Below are 21,220 nucleotides of genomic sequence, written 5' to 3' on the forward strand. Positions count from 1 at the left end.
CCAACGTGCGACCTTTTGTGGGCCGAGCGACATCTAGTTTCGCATGCACGTACAGCACCTTTCCGGGTGCGCGCTTCACCGCAGCGAAATACGGGCCACGTGCGCTGGATCATGATTCCTGGCAGCGCGTGCCGATGCTTGCCGATGCCAGCGGTGCACGCGCTGAGTCGCCAAACATGTCAGCGCACGTTTTTCCGCTCACGCTTCGTCCACGTCACGCAGGAAGCGCAGGAATTAAAACGCGGTGGTGTTTCTTTCGTACTGAAGTGACAAAATGTTCGCAATTCTGCATAAGGTGTCATAGCGAAGGCTATCCAAGCTGTCCAACGAAGAAAGAATTAAGAAAACACGATGCAAGATACAATCTTAAAACCTGCAATGTTTCGTCGTCATACCTCTGGCCACCGAATACCGTAGGTTTCATAAGTGAATCTGGAACAGTGTCTTTGTTAATCTTTCTCTTTTTTTTTTCGTTGAACAGTTCGACTAACGTTAGCTGGGACACATGGCATACATGTGGCAGCTGAAATGCGTAATCACGTGATTTGTGCGTAAAACGCTAACGATGCCTATGAGTCGGTTGGTCGAGGAATTCTAGCCCTCATCAGCACGCTCGTTCTCAGTCAACGTATACTACAGACGTCGACAGGTACTGTAATGTTGCACATGATTTCGCGGTTTGTAAGGTCTGCAGTTTAAAGTTGCGTATGTTCGGACGTGATGCATTATTCGCTATATTTGAATTCGTCTGAATGGATTGTTCCTGTGTGGGAGAAAAGGAGGCGTGATTAACTCACATCATCAAAAGGCTTTTGTGCCCGAGCCATGGTTTCAGGAACCTGTAGAGAACAGGCTTGTCCGACTTCACTTTGCCCATGAGGAGTGCCTGGAAGATGCAGGAACATTCCGCACGTTAATGAGGCGCAAACAAGGAGCACCCACAGACCCGCCGTGGTTGCTCAGTGGCTATGGTGTTGGGCTGCTGAGCACGAGGTCGCGGGATCGAATCCCCGCCACGGCGGCCGCATTTCGATGGGGGCGAAATGCGAAAACACCCGTGTATTTAGATCTAGGCGCACATTAAAGAACCCCAGGTGGTCGAAATTTCCGGAGTCCTCCACTACGGCGTGTCTCATAATCAGAAAGTGGTTTTGGCACGTAAAACCCCATAATTTAACTTTTTTAAACAAGGAGCCTTCATTTTGTGCACGGGCTGTCTCAACTAAATGTCAACAAAGAAAAAAAACAGGGGTAACAGAAGGCTTTACATGAATGGTTTACAGAACGAAAATGGTTTACGTATCAGACCACTGATATTGCTGCCGCGCGGACGCGTAAGGAAGTGGTAATACTCACGCTTCACGTGATTTCTCTTTCTTTTAGCAAAGAGACACACGCACACGCGCGCATACTCAGATATAGGTTGCTTTAAACGCTGTTATCCGTCATTTCTCGATATTTTTGCATTGATAGCTTATCGACTGGGTAAGTTAACTGAATATTGGCTAATAAACTCAAATAAAGAATTGTATGCGCACAAAGGAAACAAAAACACGAATACTAATGATCAGCATAAACGATGAACAACGCCCATCAACTTACAGTAGGCGCTGTTTGTGTAAAGCCCTTCGTTACTTTTATTCCTTAGCGACATTTAGTTGGGATAGCAGGTATAGAAGCGTGCACAGGAGCCGTACATCGGTATTTCCTGACGCGTGTCACTGAAATATCTACGTAACTTTTCTTCTTGCTTTTTTCATACGCTGCAGAGAGAGATAGAGAGAGAAAGAGAGAGTGCTCGGTGCATTTTACCGGTGATATAAATATGTATTTTCTATTTCGCCTTTACATTCCTTTCTCCCTCGCTTCGATGTAGGATAGCAAACAAGACGTTAGCCTGCCTGACTTTACCGCTGGTCCTCCTTTTCCTGCTTTCTCTCGCAGTCTTCGATCTATCGCAATATAACAGGATGTGCAGTCGATCTACAATCGGGCTTAACGTTCCTTTAGAATAAACTTGAGACAGTATTAGAACATTTACACAAATTAGTTATTAGATGTGCGTTATCGCAAGACTTTTTTTGGGGGATAGTCGTTCTATCCCGAACATTAGGCACGAATCACTGTGGTCTTCCTTTCTTTTTCTTTTTTTTATCTCAAGCTGATCAGTGAAGAAAGAAAGAACATGGACCGGCCTACCATAATGATGCCTAACCGCGCTTAATGCATAGTTCATAGTGCTGTTCAATCGTGCTAGGCAGATTTTTCAGAACACTTTCTGTTAATGGACATGATTGGCGATTATTCTTGGTAACTCTACGACGAAGATGGAACACTGCTGTATAATCCGCTATAAGTCTGCATTGTGGAATTGTGCGATTTACGCTTTGTGTTCCCACATTGAACATCCAGTCACGCAACAAGCTACTGAGAGCAAGGTAGGATTGCAATGGGAGTCACCTGTGCCGCTTCGGGCGTGTGAATTCCCACGATGGGCGTCAGGAACAGGTATCCCTTCAAGGTCTTCCCTTCGTACGCTTTGCACAGGTCGCCTACGGCGCTGAACACGGCTACGGAGAAAGGAGGGACGCCACGGGTTACAACGTATACTTCTGCGCGTTTGCAATCTATACGGCCGTCAATATTTGTACCAATTCGTGTTGTCATGGTATAGCTCGCATTCCTGTTGCCAGTACTAGAAATCCAGACGACTCGTTCCGCGATGTTTGTCTAAGCCGACAAGGAAAAAGGGAGAGTCCTCAACTGATGGTGGACATCACTGCCGTAGGTATAGCGCAGAACTGATGCAAACACCCTGGTGCTCCCGTCACTTTCCCGCTCTACCCACGGCCGTCAATTTCACCATTCGTTAAAGTCTTTCTTACAGTTCGCTCACAATCAGAATCTGTTCCAACTCGCAGTAGAACCCTTTGCCTGGCTATGCACGTATTGGATGCTAGTCCAAATGAGAAGGGGGACGCAGTCGAACAGCTGTATAACGAAGTGTTTCGGGCCTACGAAATTATTCGTTATACCTGTCAATTCGTTGTAACGTTCGCGCGCCGCACAGCTCAAAATAGAACCGGGACATAATAATTCATTCGTTATACAGCTAATTTCGTTGTGGAAGCGCTCGACATTACATTAAATGAATCGTTCAGGCAAAGTATACATGCGCACGCAGCGCACAGAAGCACACACTGTAACACGTAATTAAGTTGACAAGCTCACAGCCAGTGTCCCGTAACAAGGCCAAGATCAGCTTCGCCGTGCCAGTACTTCTAGTGCTGCTGCACGGCCCAAGTATAAGTGGTGCAGTTCAAAGGAGCTACCGCGAAACTTAATAGCCGCCTTACAGAGTACGTTAAGACGACGCGAAGTACGCGTAAACGCATAAAACAATGTTATGCGTGCAAAACCATTTAAAATATATTCACAAAGAGCGAAAGTTGGCGGAGACGGAATAGAGCCCACCCATGCTGTGTGCACTTTTCATCGTCTTCAGAAGCGTCGTCGTTCTCTTCTTCGCCTCATCGTAACAATATCGTACAAGTAATTGCGCAACTTATAATGCTGGAACATGTCGCAAGTGCCTGACTCCGGCGTCTACGACGAACATTTATGACGTTCTGTGGTTGTGCTCTGGTACACGGGATATTCGGCACAAGATTAGGCACAAGAAACAGTAGTTCGTGCATGAAATTCTGACATTGAAATGTATGCTGCTTTGTTGTTAACGCTTCTTGTGCTCACATTACGTTTGAAATGTTAGGAGTATCACTGGTTTATCCTACTGTATGACTTGTAAAGGGGGTCCGAACCTGTGTCAAGTGAATTAACTTTCACTTTTTAGTTCAGACTTTCCTCCATTCAGTATAGAAATAAACTCAATTCAATTCAATTCAATTCAAAGGTCCTCAGGTAGGCTAAACGTAGCTCTGATGCTCCAGAGGACTGTACCCAGGGGATAATAGAAAAATGCTCAAACTCTGTACTGCAGTATCTGCATCCCCATGCCAAGAAGCATTGGACGTTGTCCCTTCAGCAGTCTGTTGAACTTCCTGATAATACATCAGCGTAACTTAAAGAGCAGCATCTAAAAAAAAGAAGCAATTATCGAGTGAATTTCGACAATTGTCAAATAGCAACGTCGAGAGTGACACCTCCTCTTAGTGACATGTGCATTTATGTACCTCGTCGGCACTTAGTGGAGCGTTATGGCATGTGTTTTGACGCTGATTAAAAGACAGCAATAACGCAGCAGTAAGTGTCGACTAGGTGTCGTAAATACGTGTGGTAATAGAAAGAAGCACCCTGTTGACGATTCTAACACATATTTGTTAAAACTCGAGCAATCTACCGAAATGTAATATTTAAACACTCTCAAATGACTTAGGCTGGTTTAAAACCGTGAAGCTAAAGAAATTGCCGAAGGGGCAATGTTCGAAATTCCTTGTCATGATAGGGCTGCATGCGTCTATTTAATGTTGGTTTTCTTTGATATTTTATTATGGACGCCTCGTGGCAATTCTCCTCAATTAAAGCAAAAAGTAATCGCGCATACTTCATAGCGGTGGTCGTATCAATACGACGTAAAGACCGCCTGACTGTCACACCTTGCAAGGCTACTCGACATGTGAAGACTTCCTGCAACACCAATAAGGACTACTGAAAACCTCGCCAATCAATTTTTTTTTTTTTGTGGCCTAATAACAGTTGGAAGTTCTGGCACTGTGCTTTCAAAGTGCAGTATTCTGCCTAACTGGGGAAATTGTTGTCTCCTTTGGTAATAAATTGCCCAACTTTGTCTATGCAATATACTAACGCAGTACTGAGTAATATTACCAGAACACCGAGTAATATTACCAGAGTACAGACGCATATTTTCAAGTTATAGAAACTCTACTACACGTTTCTCGCCCGTTCGAGGATGATACTTAGCTAATATGAATGTTGGAAAACACGTAAAAGATGTTTTAATTTTGAATTCGATAGTAAAGTAAGTCTCAAAGCACTTGAGATGGCGTCATCAACATTATCGTCACGTCGTGGCACAGAGCAGCATTTTCTGGTGTCTTGTAGAAAGCTAACGTAAGTGATGACGTTGCACATAAAAAAAGAGAGAGAAAGAGAGAACAGCTTGCGTTTCTTCTTGGCGCGTCTCCGTGAGGGAACAGCAGCTAACATAAGAATGGAAGCCAGACAATATATCATGATGTCATGACGGTCTGCAGCTCGTGGTGCAGTTCTGCAGGATAGCACCGTTGCCATCGTGCCCAAAGCAATATTTAGTACGCTGCTTGAAAAAAAGCGCCAATTAACCGATATTATGAAATACGTTTGCGCCATTTAGCAAGGCAGAAAACCAGGCAATACACGTAAATATGTTACGTCGATTGAAGAAGGACTTCAAAAAATTCACTGTCACGTTTCCGTTTGCTAGCAACACCTACAGCGCAACCCACTGAAATTATCGGACTGCGGAAATCGCGAAAGAAGAAAATATGATCACAGATTGAGCTCCTCACGAACAATTGAGATTCCAGATCGCGTGCACACCGGACATTTACGCGTTTTCGACCTACGCGGTTCATTTATTAATATCAGACCGCGCGTCCAGATGCTTGAATGATTTGACGTGCTTTGAGGCCTTCCTCGAGCTGAACTTTATGCCTGTGTGTACGTGGTAATCAACTTATAGAGGCAAGGCTTTTAGTGGCATTTAGGTCCGGACAATTTTAACATATCTGTTTGTGTTGAAGATTGACCGACACAGCTTTTCCAACAGATTTCTATCTATTTGAGGTTGGTCTGCGGGCTATCCTATTTATTTTGAGCTCTAGTTAGAGCTAGAATAATAATAATGAGAGGTTTTTCTCAACTGCAAAAAACCTTGAACAAGCCCTACCACAAAAAAGCCTGAATATTGCTTGCAAAATGAGCCTTTGAACCATGCTAGGCTAATGTTACCGTGTTGATCATTATTCCAATAAGCCACTTCTATTCAAAAATAAAGAAATTCTTCCATGAAGGTTAAATTAAGCCGTGACATGTGAGCTATGCTACATAATTTCAAGTGCATGAAATTGTGTCGAGGCCTCTTAATGACTGCTTCTTGTAATGTCTTTTGTAGTTATGTCAGTTCTAGTTCAAGTATGTATGTCTGCTTCCGTGCGTTTCCTTATGAATATAGGGTGTACCAGCTAACGCTATCCAAGCTTTTACGATAAAGAGAAATATTTAAGAAACACGCTGCGAGTTACGATTTTAGGGCTTACACTCTTCGTTTGTCAGAGCTCTTACGAGAACACACGGTAGGTCTTACAGTTGTATCTTGCACCCTGATTGTTTAATCGTTCCCTTCCTCAAACAGCTTGGCTGACGTTAGCTGACACACACGGTATGTATTTTGCCATGGAAACCCTGCCGTGCCGCTGTCAAGTATATGATTATTAGTGCTTGTATATTATGTTTCATACATTGTTTTTGCGTGAATTATTTTAACACTGTAATTCCTCATCTGTTTATATGCTCATAGAAGTTTACATCACGGCCGTTGTTTTGTGTTTGTGACTTTGTTTACGAACTCATTGTGGTGCAACTTGCGTTTGACTTTTACACTGTTATGTTCATAGGCGTATAGGACTGTGCTGTGGCTTCCTCACCGTATGAAGTGATTCTTTCTCATTTTTGTTTCATTTTCCTACATATTTTTTATGTTGTTGTTTCTGCCCTGAGAAAAGGGGTAGCCGTCACCATTATAAGGTGACTACGTCTATTTCTTCTATTTTCATTTCAATAAAAAAATGCAGCGTCAGTCCTTGTGAAACAGTCCTTGTGGTCTGTGCTTTCAGATCAAGTCATATAACTAGTTCTATCTTGTTCTATAGTCCTATACGCCAACCAAGCGAAATCACTCGCTTCATACAGGTCTGATAAATTGCCGTTGCCTTCTATATTATGTCCGATTGATTGATTGATTGATTGATTGATTGATTGATTGATTGATTGATTGATTGATTGATTGATTGATTGATTGATTGATTGATTGATTGATTGATTGATTTAATGTAATGTATTGCAAATAGTGGCAGCAAATATTTCGTTAGGTTCTCTACAATTTTGTGTCTTCTGAAGCAAAGGACTATGTGAGGTCAATTGAATTCTTACACCTATTCAGCAGCTAGCTATTACATTCTGGGGAATGATTTGCAACATTGAGACGTTGCAGTGACGGTGAGGAGCACAGTAGCAATACTGGGAATCACGAAACTAGTTATTTCTTGTGCGAGCCTGTGCAGCAAAAAAACTGGTTACACTCAAAGTTCAATTATAGCGGCGAGCATAGTCGGATATCATCGAAATCTGATCAGTGGGTCAAGCGCATCGGCCTTTATGCAGGACTCGTCGAAGGTTACAGCGCAATCGCTGGCGTCCGCATGCCTTCAAGAAAGGAGCACAGAATTAGTGTCGCACATTCAAACAGATTAAACAAGGTTCGGTGAGAACAGGCAACGAATAGAACCGTCGATAACCTTCCAGAAACTTCCGATTCATGCAGGCGTGTCCTGCGCCGAACGAGGGCGTATATTTGTTAACCGGTGAAACGTGGTCACCGGTGAAAGACAAACAAGTACACGTGTCAATATTATTTTAACAAAGAAGAAAAACAAGAAATACTAATGACACTGTTTGGAAGGGCTCTTGGGTGTATATTTATGTTTGAGTTTTGTTCGTGTATTATCTTGCAAGTTGTTCTTTCTACGTCATTATATATCCGAATTTGTGTGCGCATTTGGCTTTGGTGATGCTTCAGGCCTGTTTGTACGATATCGCAATACCGTACGGAGCCATTTTCCTCCTTCCTTTTATGGTTGAAAGTGACCGTCTGTGATTGCAAAAATGTAAATACCGTTTCCTTAGGTCATTATGTCACATACAATGCGGAAAGTATTACATTTATGGACGGAAAGAAAGCAAAAGGCAGAAGAGAGGAAAGTTGTGAAGACTGAGAGCGGGGTCAACAGCAGTGCAAGTAAACGGTACCCAGAAAGCCACGCAAACACGGGAGGAGCGCTGAACACCCAAGACGCACTTTATTCGAAGAACTCGAGAATGTATGTGTGCGTCATCTGTTTTCGCCGCCGAGCAGCGTTCACCACGAATCAGCACGCCGGCTTCAACAAGAAGCATCGCTGTGAAAAGGACAACCACGATTGGCGGTTGCTTTTCGCGGGGATATGGTAAAATCCACACCAAGAAGGAAGGCACTAAGCTTGCTTCTTTATACCTTTTCTCGACAGCAAACTGCCGGCCCGCACGAGAAAACCGCAGCACGATAACAGATGGTACCCTGTCACTTCGGCAATGATTTGAGTTATGGCGCGCATATGCTGCATGCATGCATGCTTACATGCGTGCGGGTATGCACACGCGCGTGCGTGCGGGCATAGATAGATAGATAGATAGATAGATAGATAGATAGATAGATAGATAGATAGATAGATAGATAGATAGATAGATAGATAGATAGATAGATAGATAGATAGATAGATAGATAGATAGATAGATAGATAGATAGATAGATAGATAGATAGATAGATAGATAGATAGATAGATAGATAGATAGATAGATAGATAGATAGATAGATAGATAGATAGATAGATAGATAGATAGATAGATAGATAGATAGATAGATAGATAGATAGATAGATAGATAGATAGATAGATAGATAGATAGATAGATAGATAGATAGATAGATAGATAGATAGATAGATAGATAGATAGATAGATAGATAGATAGATAGATAGATAGATAGATAGATAGATAGATAGATAGATAGATAGATAGATAGATAGATAGATAGATAGATAGATAGATAGATAGATAGATAGATAGATAGATAGATAGATAGATAGATAGATAGATAGATAGATAGATAGATAGATAGATAGATAGATAGATAGATAGATAGATAGATAGATAGATAGATAGATAGATAGATAGATAGATAGATAGATAGATAGATAGATAGATAGATAGATAGATAGATAGATAGATAGATAGATAGATAGATAGATAGATAGATAGATAGATAGATAGATAGATAGATAGATAGATAGATAGATAGATAGATAGATAGATAGATAGATAGATAGATAGATAGATAGATAGATAGATAGATAGATAGATAGATAGATAGATAGATAGATAGATAGATAGATAGATAGATAGATAGATAGATAGATAGATAGATAGATAGATAGATAGATAGATAGATAGATAGATAGATAGATAGATAGATAGATAGATAGATAGATAGATAGATAGATAGATAGATAGATAGATAGATGCATGCTCCAACGCAACACTGGGGCTATGATAGGCGCCCTAGTGAAGAGCTGCACAATAATTTCAACCACTTGCAGCACCTTAACGCGCAACTGAATCTAAGTACACGATGTCTTTTGAAATTTGCCGCCATGGCAATGCGGCAACCGAGCCCCTGACCTTGCGCTCAGCAGCTGTACACTATGGCCACGGAGCCGTGGCTAAACGCGTCACTCGCACCGGTTTAAGAGACCACCAACAGTGTCCCTGTGCATACTCCCACGTGCACTCAGTGCTCACTGTCTCCCTCTTTTCCTCTCCATATTCCCTTTTCCGTCACCCCCAGTGGAGGGTAGAAAACAGGGCGCTCGATCGTCTGGTTGCTGGAAAGCGCTTCACCTACCTTGAAGTGGCCACAAAGGGAAAGGCAGGAACGCAGGGGTCAATGTCTCTTGTCAGGTCCGAATCACGTGGAATAAAGTGGCAAGGGGAAGCAGGGAGAGGCCTCGGCAGTAGGAGCGAGTGAAAAGGTGATTATCGCCGGCGTCTCGAACCTGGCTAGGTTCTCAGAGGCAATTGCGGAGAGGGTGAAAAGGGAGAAAAGTGTGGCAGTAGGAACACATCAAAGGCGTACATTGGGAGCTGTCATGGAGCGGGCAAAAGAAAAGCTCGCGGAAAATAGCCGCGGACGCAACCTTGTAGTAGTATCAGGCGGGCTAAATGACGTGTTCCACAGAAAAGGGGCAGGACTAGCACAGCGTTTGGCGAAAGGGGTAGACTACTTGCGCGAGATGCCCCTAAGGTGCGGATTGTGGTATGCCCGGCGCCGGGGGTGCCTTTACGTGACATTAACGTACAAAGAGATGTTGCGGCTGCAAATGAAGCTATATGGAGATTGAGCCGAGAGAAAGGTTTCGAGGTTGTAGAAGTAAACAGTGAACTGAGAAAAGGTATGGTGGTTCTCAACGAGACTGGATCCACTTAAATCACAGGCTTGAACGAGAAGTGGGCTGGCGACTTGCTGGTCACGCGGTTGCTCTTTTGTGGGGCCCACGGGCGCTCAGGAGGCCAGGGTAGGTATTAATGAAGAAGGTTCCCTATGGGAAGCTCAGAACAGTTGCCGTAAATATCAGAAAAAGGAGGAAAACAACAGAGAGTTCGCCATGCAATAGGCTACATAAACATGCATGGCAGCAGAAGAAAAGAAAAGTCGGTAGAGGTTGAGGAGCAGCTAACTATAGAACAAATAGGGGCGTATGCGGTTACAGAAACATACATTAGAGACTAAGAAGAGCCGCCTGTGATTGAGAATTGTGTTGGGGAATGGCGCAACAGAACAAAGTCGGAAAGAAAGGGTGGGCGAGTCGGAATGCTCATCCATCAGGGAGCCAAATGGAAAAGAGTAAATTCTAAATGTCAAGAGCATGTTTGGTCATTATGTACAATGAGTGGAAATAAATCCTGGCTGGACATAACGTGTTTCTAGGCCGGAAATAATTGCAGGCAGAAGAATCACGAGTAAGTTGAAGGCTTAGAAGCGCTGATATTAGGGGTTTCGGGAATGGCGCATGAATGCCCACATACAGGGTCTCGACAATTATGCCGGCAACAAAGGGAAGTCAATGCCAGAGCTTTGTGAGCAACATAACCTCGTTGTCGTGAATACAGGGCCTAACTGTGATGGGCAGACGACGTTGGTAGAGGGAAACCGGCAATCGAATTACTGTCTGATGACAGAAGAAATTTATGATAACTTGAGAGAAATGGTCATTGACAAGGAAGGTTATAGCAGCGTACAGAGCTACCACAAAGGCCTCATTTTGAATATGGAATATGTAGCTGGGAAAGAAAACAAAGAGCGAAGAATGTCCAGTCCAAATTCGAACACTGAATAAATAACAAATACAATCACAAGACTCGAGGAGGAGCCCGGAAAATAGCAAAGAGTGGGAATATAGTGAGATTCTAAGTGTAATTACTACAGAAATCGAAAAAAGAACCGTTGCCTGTTGGAAAGGAACAAAGAAACCAAAAAGCTGCTGAAATAGGGAGATACGAGAAGCGATCGCCGAAAGACTGAAAGCATCCCGAGAGCACCGGCAGACAAAAAGAAAGAAAGAAGAAAGCGCAGTTGCCACAGGAGGAAGTGGTCACAAAATGGGAAATATACCAGGAGAAAAAATCTATGGCTGATGGGACCCGTCATTTGAAGTTTCTTAGCACCGTCGTAGGAAAAGCGAAACTTGCAAATGTGTTTGACACGCCGGAAAGTCTATGCAAGCGATCACGTCTCCAATTTGGCTTTCGCATGCGTACGGTAATTGCAGCCGACCTTGATGCGACTGATATACAGCTGCGCCCAAACAGGGAAAAAAATGACGCATGTAACGAATACACGCAGAAGCCTACAACCAAGACGGCTCCTGAACTTGCTATTTTGTGTGTTTCTTTCTTTGTTACTGATATTTTATGATGATTTGTCGGTGCGCATTTTCATTTATTTGACGCCTTCGCACTTCTGAGAAAGAATACCACAGGTGACAATTTGCTAATGGTAATTCACGCGAACCAATGGCTCAAACTGCATAATGCAGCGCTCACTTACGTGTAAACTCTGTGAACGACCATTTGGTGCTGAGTGCCACAACGGCTAACCGCCAACGTGCTTTTCAATGTGACTGCCTTGTCAAAATTGAAATGCAACTCTCTGGTTCATAGTCTCTCGTCGTTTAAGTCCACCTCTTGGTTGCAAAGCTTCGTTATTCGATAATCACCTAGCAGAACAGAAAATCTGGCCAGTTGGTATCGAATGGACGTGCTGTGCTGTACCGCGACAGACATGCAACAAGGTGAAGGTGATACAAATGCGAAGCGCTTCGTCTATCCTTTAGCTTCATCTCTTGCGTGTCGTGCTACAGCGCACTGAGTTCAATAATCCTCGATTACTCGGTCAATATGAGAGGGACAGAGAGAGAGGGGGGTGGGGGTGGTCGGAAAGACACAACACAGGACTACGTATTGTTTCGTAATCAAATATTAATTGGCCAGGCATTGTGTGTTAGTGGTAAGAAAAATATTCTACAGGTGAATGCACTGATATCAGCCACGAGCGTCCAGTTGTCCTGCAAAGGGATCTAGAGTGAACACGTTCGCGCACAGGAACAGCGCCACGCAGTCAAGGGTGTCTGAACCAGCGAGTTGCTATCGAGAATCACAGAAATCTTTCCAGTGCCTTGTGCGCCGGTGATTGTTGATGTCAGTGCTGGAGTATCTCTTGAAAGGATACTACTCTATTGTCTAGTCACCCCATACTTCGGAAGCATGGTCACTGATTTATTCGTGAGATTTAACGTGTGTGTGCAATACTGGGGCGATGAGTCAGGCCGTAGCGAAGGGCTCCGTCATAATCTTGATCTCCTGGGGTATCTTAACAAGCATCTGAATCTAAGCAAGTACGCGAGAGTCTTCGTATTTCTTTCACGTAGGATCGGAATCGAAGTTACGGAATCACAGCTGCGAACTCGACCTCAGCCGCAGCCATTCGGCAACCGCGGATGGTCGGTCTAAAGAATAAAGTGGGGACGGTGGTACAATGCGCGGTGAATGTTCTTTCTGAGGTCGAGGACATCGCATGGAGCACTGTCGGCCATTCGTGTGAGTGATAACGTGCTTTCGCGAAGACCACTACTAGCAACGGCCTACTGGGAAAAATTGGCCCCCACGAAGGATTACTAGCGGAGGTCTAACATTTAGGAAACTCTCCTGCGCGCAACGTTTCGGTGTTGTACCGCAGGTTCTCATCAACTGTGGGGTTCTACTACAGCGGGGAATCGACGGCGCTGATACGAATCGTGCGCTGGTGAGGTTATTCTGAAAAATAAGCGGGTGATATCTCAAAAGTGAAGTGACCTAAAGGCGGGATGCGTTGGCCTCTCCACCGGGACCTCCTCAATGAGGCTGTCTTCACAGACAGCTGGTCCTGTTATTATTAATCATATAAACACTTACAAAAACCAGACACGCACACAGAGAAAGAGAAGCAAACTAGCAATTGCCTCCTAAAGAAGACACCCGCCCACCCATGTGAAAATTAGAGAGAGAAAAGAAGGAGGCTAGCGCTCGTTGATGTCATCGAAAGCATTATTAAGGTAAAAACCTCAAGGGCTTTATGGCTCGAAAAATCCGGTGTCCGGCGTTATCGAAAAATTGATCGTCCGGCGTTATGGTACTAAAATTCAATGGCACCAAAATTAATGGTGCCGTCCACGATCTTTTGGTAGGAGTCGAACCCTGGACCTTTGGCTTTAATTAAGGCAAAGTTAACTAAGGCACTCGAACCAACGACCTTTTGGCGGGAGTCGAAACCTCGACCTTTGGTGGGACCAAAATTGAATATCATGAAAATTTATGGTGCCACCATTGATGGTTGAACCCATGACCACTGGTGGGAGTCGAACCACCCAATCTTTGGTATTAATTAAGGAGACGTTAATTAAGAGATATGTAATTAAATAACTCGAACACACGACCTTTGACAGGGGTCCAGTCATCGACCTCCGGCGGGACCAAAATTCAGTGGCATCAACATTGATGGTGTCAGCATTGATGGTCGAACCCACGACCATTAGCGCGAGTCGAACCAATGAGTGTTGATGTTAATTAAGGCAAAGTTAATTAAGACACTCAAACCCACGACCTTCGGTGGAAGTCGAACCCTCGACCTTTGGTGGGAACGAAATTCAGTGGTACCAAAATTGATGGTGCCACCATCATTGATGGTTGAACCCACGACACTTAGTGCTAATTATATCGAAGTTCATGAAGGTACACTTAGTTAAAATATAGTCAGTCAAGGAACTCGTACCCACGACCTTTAGTGGGAGAAAACAATAGAAAGTAACAACGCATTTGAATTATAATGTCAAGTAATTTTATCAATGTCTTGTGAGCGCGCAGGCTTTCGCCTTCGTCCTCTTTAATGTAAACTAAAGTGACTTTCAACTTCTTTTCTTTTCATTGAACTGCGTAGACATTTATAAATGGTACCTAGGTAAATTTACTATAAATAGCACATATTCTAAATACCAGAGAATAGAAATGAAAATGGAGGAATAAGTAATTTTGCCTCGGGTGGGAATCGAACCCAGAATGTTCATGTGAAGTGTGTGCGGCTTTATCGTCTGTCGGTTTCATGCGCTTTACGAAAATCGGGATCATCGGCTCCTCCCACTCTTTATTTTCATTTTCATTTTAATTCAGTTGCAAGCCTTCAGCACTTTCGTGTGACCAGGCTTCTAAGTTGCTTCATATTCAAGCAGCGGGAGTCTTAAATGCGATCAATTTTCATAAAACAAAGTTTGCGAGAAACTGGGAAGGCACATTAAAAAAAAATATTTCAAAGTACAAGCGTAGACGTCTAAGTTTATCAAGGAGAAGCTTATGTATATAGCGATTTAATAAGCCATCTTGGTACATACGCACGTCATAATAGAACTGCTATTATGACGCGCGTAACAGGGCTTTCAAATGTATGTAAAAACGTGAGGCAAAAACTGTTTAATAAATGATGCTGCTGTGTATATTTCTTGAAAAAAGAAAGGTTACTAAAGTAGCGGTGCAGTTGTGCGAATGTTACCATCGTACGATTCCAGGAACGAAAATGAACCTAGCAGTATTATTTTATCACAGGAGGCTTCCTATAATATAATTAATGGCTCAGTCAGCATGGTAGGGGTATATGGTGGAATTTTAACGCAACCACAGAGCGCTACAAAGGCATCAAACAAACACGAGAACTAGAGCCGATGCTTGGACTTGGTGGTATCGCATTGTGAAAACCAAGAGCGCGATAGACGCTGACACCTAGACACAGATGAACACCACACCTTGTGTTTTTCACCCTCTTGGTGTGAACGAACACTAGAGTCTGAGGGTGCAACCATTTTTTATATGCTTTGTGTTCGAGCTATAATTTCCCCGTAGAGGTTTCACGCATGCCGATTGCTGTGAGCGCTCTCAATCCCAAGCTAGCGGACGCCGCACTCCATATTGCAGATATTGTCTTGCCGTCTTCTCCGTTTATTGATATCAGTCAATTTAAAAAAAAAAACGGAGGATGCAGAGGAAAAAGCTGCTATGGCGAAGATTGGAGGGCCCTCAACTGCTGCAAAGGCAGCACGGTGTATTGAGTTGAACAAACATGAGTAGTCTAATGTATATCACAGAGCTATTAAAGCAAGGAAGAATGTGACAAGATCCACAGATACATAGCCGCAAAAGGCCCGGCATCCATTTTCTCCGACTCGCGCACGGCGGTCAGGGCTTTCTCGTCCGCCCTAGTTTGTAAACACGCAGCCGACATCGTTAACAGATGCTTTCGTATTAATACACGAGAAGAAACCGCAGGTCATACTATAGCATGGTTCCCGGCCCACATGGACGATGTAACTAACCGAGCGGGTTGCAACCCTAACGAGCGGGCCAACTGCCTGGCGCGTGAATTCACGAACCGCGCCCGAGCTAGCGGTCCGGCTCTCCCGCAGGATTGCCCCTTCAAAGATAAACTTACAACCTTTCACGAAATTAGGTCACATTACAGACACAGCAGGAGAAAATTCCCTCCCCCCAGCCCGAAACTGAACAGGGCTCAGGCTGTTACTTTCAGGCTTTTACAGACGAGATCGTACCTCACCCCGAGAGCGCTTAGTTGGATAGACCCGAACTTTCCGCAATCGTGCTCCAAATGCGGTCACGCGTGCTGCTCCTTCGACCACATGCTCTGGCTGTGCCCGTACAACGCGGGCTCCGACTTTCATAACCAGTCCAAGTGGGACGCCTTGCTGAAGAGCTCGGATTTCCCAAACCAACTACAGGCCGTCCAGATCGAGGGCCCGCGACGTCGCGGAGAGTCACCATCTCCCTATCCCGTCGTGGGCGGAGCCACCAACTTGATCGGGGAACCTTCGGTTCCCCCAATCACGTTCCTCAGGACACTCTTAATAAAGTTCTTGTCACTGTCATCCACAGATACATCATTCCGAATCGCAGTGGGAAACACCGGGTATGATGGTTAACGAAGAGTTTAGCAAGAAGAGGAGCTCCGCTGATGGTCGGCGTCTGCACGTCAAGACCAAAGTCAAGGTATGAGTTCAGTAACCTAGGCACGATGTTTGCGATGATTTGGTCTCCATAGCCAGTTATAAATAACGAGGTGGGTGCCAACACTTAGAATGCTTGTGCTGTATACAGGGCGCCCAGGCTAGCTTTAGCCGAGGGTTAAAATAATGCCGAAGTACTCTAGGAGGATGCGACGAAGTGCATGTTGTCAACTGTTGTATGGCACAAGTCACGCTTAATTTTGCATTCAGCTTATTTGCATAGTTATACCTGCCATGGTGGCGTAGTGGCTAGGGCGTTGCGCTGCTAAGCCCGACGACGACAGTGACATTCCGACCACGACGGCGCCATTTCTGTTGCGGAGGAGTGCGAAAAACTCCTGTGCACTTTATATTGGGTGCACGTTTAAAGGACCCCAAGTGGCCAAAATTAATCCGGAGTCCCCCGCAACGTCGTGCTTCATAATCACATAGTGGTTTTGGCACGCAAAACGCCAGAATTTATTTTGTTAATTGCACGATTAGTCAAGATTATTTCACCAACTTCACCAATTTTAAATTTAGGGCAACGTTTCTAATAAGAAAGTTGTAGAGCGTTCTATAGTAAACACCTAATTCAGCAACATCGAATTTCCTACTTGTACATAATTTTTTCTCCGTCCTTAAGAAAGCCCGCGAAATACGAGAAGAAAAAGCGAGCACGTGACATGGTCGCTGAAAACCGCGTGAACAGCGTATTTATCCTGATCTACTACCTGATCCGCTTTATCTTTTTTTTTTATTGAAATGAAAATCAAAAAAGAGACGTAGTCACCTTATAATGGCGGCGGATATCCCTTTCCCATAGCGGAAACAACAATATAAAAAATATGTAGGAAAATGAAAAGAAATCACTTCATACGGTCAGAAATCCACAGTACAGTCCTATACGCCCATGAACATAACAGTATAAAAGTCAGCTGCAAGTTCCACCACAATGAGTTCGTAAACAAAGTCACAAACACACACAAACGGTCGTGATGTAGACTTCGATGAGCATATAAACAGATGAGGAATGACACAGTGTTCAAATAATTCACGCACAAAAAAGAAAGAAATAAAAAAAATATATAACACGTAGTATACAAGCACTAATAATTACAAATAATAAAAGAACTTTATAGTAACATCGTGTGATTATTCAGTACAATACCTAGTATTTGTTAAAGATGCCTGTTTCTTCATAAAAATGTTCAAGTGCGTTCAGTGCTTTGCGCTCTGCTATTTTCCATGGCCATAGGCCCAACAATTTTGCGAGTGACAAAGGCCGGTGAGGATCAATGGAGTGTAGCTCTTGTTCTAGCTGCCGTCTTTGCATCTCGTATATGGGGCATTCGAGGAGTAGATGGCGAACATCCTCATCGTCGTGGCCACAGGAGCAAGCCGGGGAAGGAGCCCGTTTGATGGGATATAGGAAATGTGTGGTTTATGCTGTCCCAAGGCGCAGTTGATGAATTAGTGTCTCGGTACTTTTAGAAAGTTGTACATCCAGCTGGTATATGAGTTAAGGGTCCACTTCGTAAAGGATTGATTCCTTGGTGTTTTCATTAAACCATGTTGACGTACACAAGTCTTTCTTTAGTACTCTCAATATCCGTTTTCTGTCCATGGGTGATAAAGGAATGAGTTGAATTTCTGCATCTTTATGGGCCGATTTCGCCAATGAGTCCGCTAGTTCGTTGCCTGGTATACCAGCATGGCCCGGGACCCACTGTAATATCACTTCGTGTTTCCTTTCATTAGCCTGAGTTAAACTGTTCAGTACAGCGTATGCTATTCATGCGTGGTTATCTGTCATCAATATATTCAAGACATGCTAAAGCCGATAAGGAGTCCGTGCAAATTAGCCACTTTCTTGGTGTCTCATATCTTTTGATAAAATGAGTTGCTAGGAGAATTGCCACTAATTCCGCTATTGTTGGTGACGACGTGTGTCCTAGTCAACAAGCATTCTCTACCTCTAAGGATGGTATAACATAAGCTGCAGTCGCACTTTCTTTGATTACGAAACCGTCCGTGCAGACGTGAATAGATTCCTGGTACTTGGCAAATAGGTGATGCAACGCTACTTGTTTTGCTGCTAATGCGGGAACGTCGCTTTTATTTTTAAGCCCTTCGATTGACGTTTCTATTTTCGGCGCTTAAAGAAGCCATGGTGGGTAGCAGAGGACTGAGTGCCAAAAAAATGATCGTGGGAGTTGTGCTTTATGCTCTTCAAACAAGGCGTGTATCTGTGCACCCGGACGGTTCCCTATCAGAGAGAGAAGGGGGTGTGCAGAATGCTGAGTAGAAATTCTGAAGAGATATCTGCATGTTTGCAGGCTGCGAATTACCGTGAAATGCGGTTCCCGCGCTTCTGCATTAGTGAGGGGACTGGACGTAGCTTGCAGGACACCTGGGCACACTCGTAAACTCCGAGCCTGCAACAGCTGCAGCCGATGGAGGGGCGTCGCAGATAATTTGTGCAGTAGAGGGGCGGAGTAAGCAATTCTCTAACGCACAAGTGCTGAGTGGAGGTGAAGCAGGGATGCAGTTGTTCCATCCCACTTCGTGTCTGCGATTCTGCGGAGAACATTTATAACACAACTAATTTGGTCCTCCAGGGCGGTCAAATGACGAGTCCGTCGAAGCTGGTGGTCTAAAATCACGCCGTGAAAACGATGTTTCCGAACCAGCGCGATCTCATAGCCGTCTGTTGAAAGACCAATATTTCTAACCTTTTTTTATTGTGAAAGGCAGAACCGCTGATTTGGCGTAAGATATCTTCATGCCCCGTTCTCTTAAATAATCACCTATTGCGTTCAAAGCTTCCTGCAGCCGATGTTTGACAACTTCTAGAGACTTGTTCGATGTCCATATGCAAATGTCATCATAATACGTAGATATGTTTAGGTCTGCTGGAAGTACTGCTGGTAAAGCTGCTATTGCTGCATTGGAGAGAAGTGGACTTAATACACTTCCTTGCGGATCTCCTTTGTTCATGGTGTATGCGTCGCTTTGCCCGTCATTTGTATTCATCGCCATCGGGAACTGCCGCGAGGAAATCACAGCAGTGGCGCAAATGGCGCAGCCAACCCCTGCTTCACTGCCCTCTCATATTTTAGACGGCAGCAAGCCACCATAAAGGCGCTGTCCGTTCACACGTGGCATTGTTGGGAGTACTGCTGTCGCGGCGCGCAAGCAGGAATGCCACGTGCTTTCTTTTTCGCAGGCTTTCTTTAGGACTCGAACAAAATAATTACATAGCAAGTAGGAAGTTCGAAGCTGCTAAATTAGATATTGCCTAGAACGCTCCAAAACTTTCTTATCGGAAGTTCGGCTCCAAAGCTACTTCTACTTGCGAAGCTCGTTAATTTGGACTAATTACGCAATTAAGCAGAATACAAAAATAGTGTAAATTGCTTAATGCAATAGCCAACAACATGCATTTCGTTGCGTACTCCTAGAGTGCTACGGCGTGTTTTCAAACCTTGGTTAAAGTCAGCTGGGAATCCCTGTACAGCTCCTTTTTTTTTTTTTTTTTTTGTAAGTTGAAGATTTCGATTAGTCCAGTATCCATTCGTTTAAAACAGTGGTAACAGGCTACGCAGCAGAGTTCGTTTGTACAAGTTTCGGACTCGCAGTATGTCCCGCTTCTCAGAGGATCAAATATTACACGTCCTTTAAGTGCCTCGCCGGTGTGATCATTCCCTGCGTCAGCTTCAAGCACTGCAGCTTGCAACGCAACGCTCACCTGCCGTGAAATTATCCTCGTTCAGCTGCTTCCTCCTCGCCCAGTACACGGAGGCTAGGTACCAGAACGGTATCCAATCCCACGGTCCGGGCACTGGTTTCAACGCCAGCCACGTCTTGAACCAGGGCAAGTAGTAGCTCTTCGCGAACCACACGGCGAAGAGCGCGGCTACCGTCCACGCGAGCGCCGGCCAAGCGGCCAGCTGGGGGAGCGCAATCGAAGCGAGCAGCGGCTGTTGGGCCATCTCTGCGCGCGCGAGCTGTCACTCCTGCCGGCGCCGCTCGAAGAAAAATATTCCGTCTCTGCTGCGGGACGCCTGGCCGCCTCTTTATAACGTCGGGGCCTGACGGGCACCGACCACCCCTTCACCTTTCCGTTTTTTCGTTTTTCGATCCCCTCTGTTCTACCGTCTTTCGACTTGTCTGCCATAATGTAAAGAAGACGGGAGAGAGCGAGAGAAAAGGAAAGGACGCCAACCCTGTCTTGGTGAATAAGTAACAGCTAGCGCTCCCCGGCTCCGCTGGCAATGTATGGCGTCCAGTTGTGCTTCCAGGCGGCGGTGAACGGAACTTTACGCTTGGCCCGGGACTTAGCGCGCGAGAAGGTCTCCTTGAAATTCGAATCACCATAGCTTCCTTCGCCCGTTGGCACTTCTTAGTCATTTGAAACGAAAGAGCAATACGCAAATTGCTTCCATCGTCAGGAGAAACAACTTGTTTATCTGATGTCTCGCCTTCTGCTGGGCACCCTTGTGCATTTAAGGGGAGGGGGGAGGGGGAGGGGGTGTAGATCTACTGCATCGCAGGCTGCTGCAGAGGTCATCCTGAAGAAATATACAGAAAAAACGTCATCAGCTCATAGGTGGCCTTTTACGCACACTAATTGTTTTTCTTTTTCTTTTTCCTCCTTTTGGCATATGCGCACCTCCTTCTTATCGCGCGCGTCGAATTAGAAACATAGAATGCCCCGTCGAAACTTCCTGTTCAGCCGCCGCTTCACG

General features: G+C 44.6%; 1 protein-coding gene across 2 annotated transcripts in view; it reads right to left on the reverse strand.

Annotated features, from left to right (window-relative positions):
• Window positions 1-20,788, reverse strand: part of LOC126540174 (cytochrome P450 4V2-like) — a 69,128-nt gene extending 48,340 nt beyond the window's left edge. The window contains exons 1-3 of one of the 2 annotated variants that reach the window (XM_055075854.2): window positions 20,221-20,788; window positions 2,461-2,570; window positions 798-886 (exon numbers count right to left, since the gene is read on the reverse strand). In XM_055075854.2, coding sequence (XP_054931829.1) covers window positions 798-886; window positions 2,461-2,570; window positions 20,221-20,464 — 443 coding nt within the window. In that variant the 5' untranslated portion in view covers window positions 20,465-20,788. The remainder of the gene's footprint in view (window positions 1-797; window positions 887-2,460; window positions 2,571-20,220) is intronic. The other variant, XM_050186961.3, reaches the window with a different exon arrangement.
• Window positions 20,789-21,220: the final 432 nt, after the last annotated feature.

This window comes from Dermacentor andersoni, chromosome 2, assembly GCF_023375885.2.
Source record: "Dermacentor andersoni chromosome 2, qqDerAnde1_hic_scaffold, whole genome shotgun sequence".
Taxonomy (NCBI): domain Eukaryota; kingdom Metazoa; phylum Arthropoda; class Arachnida; order Ixodida; family Ixodidae; genus Dermacentor; species Dermacentor andersoni.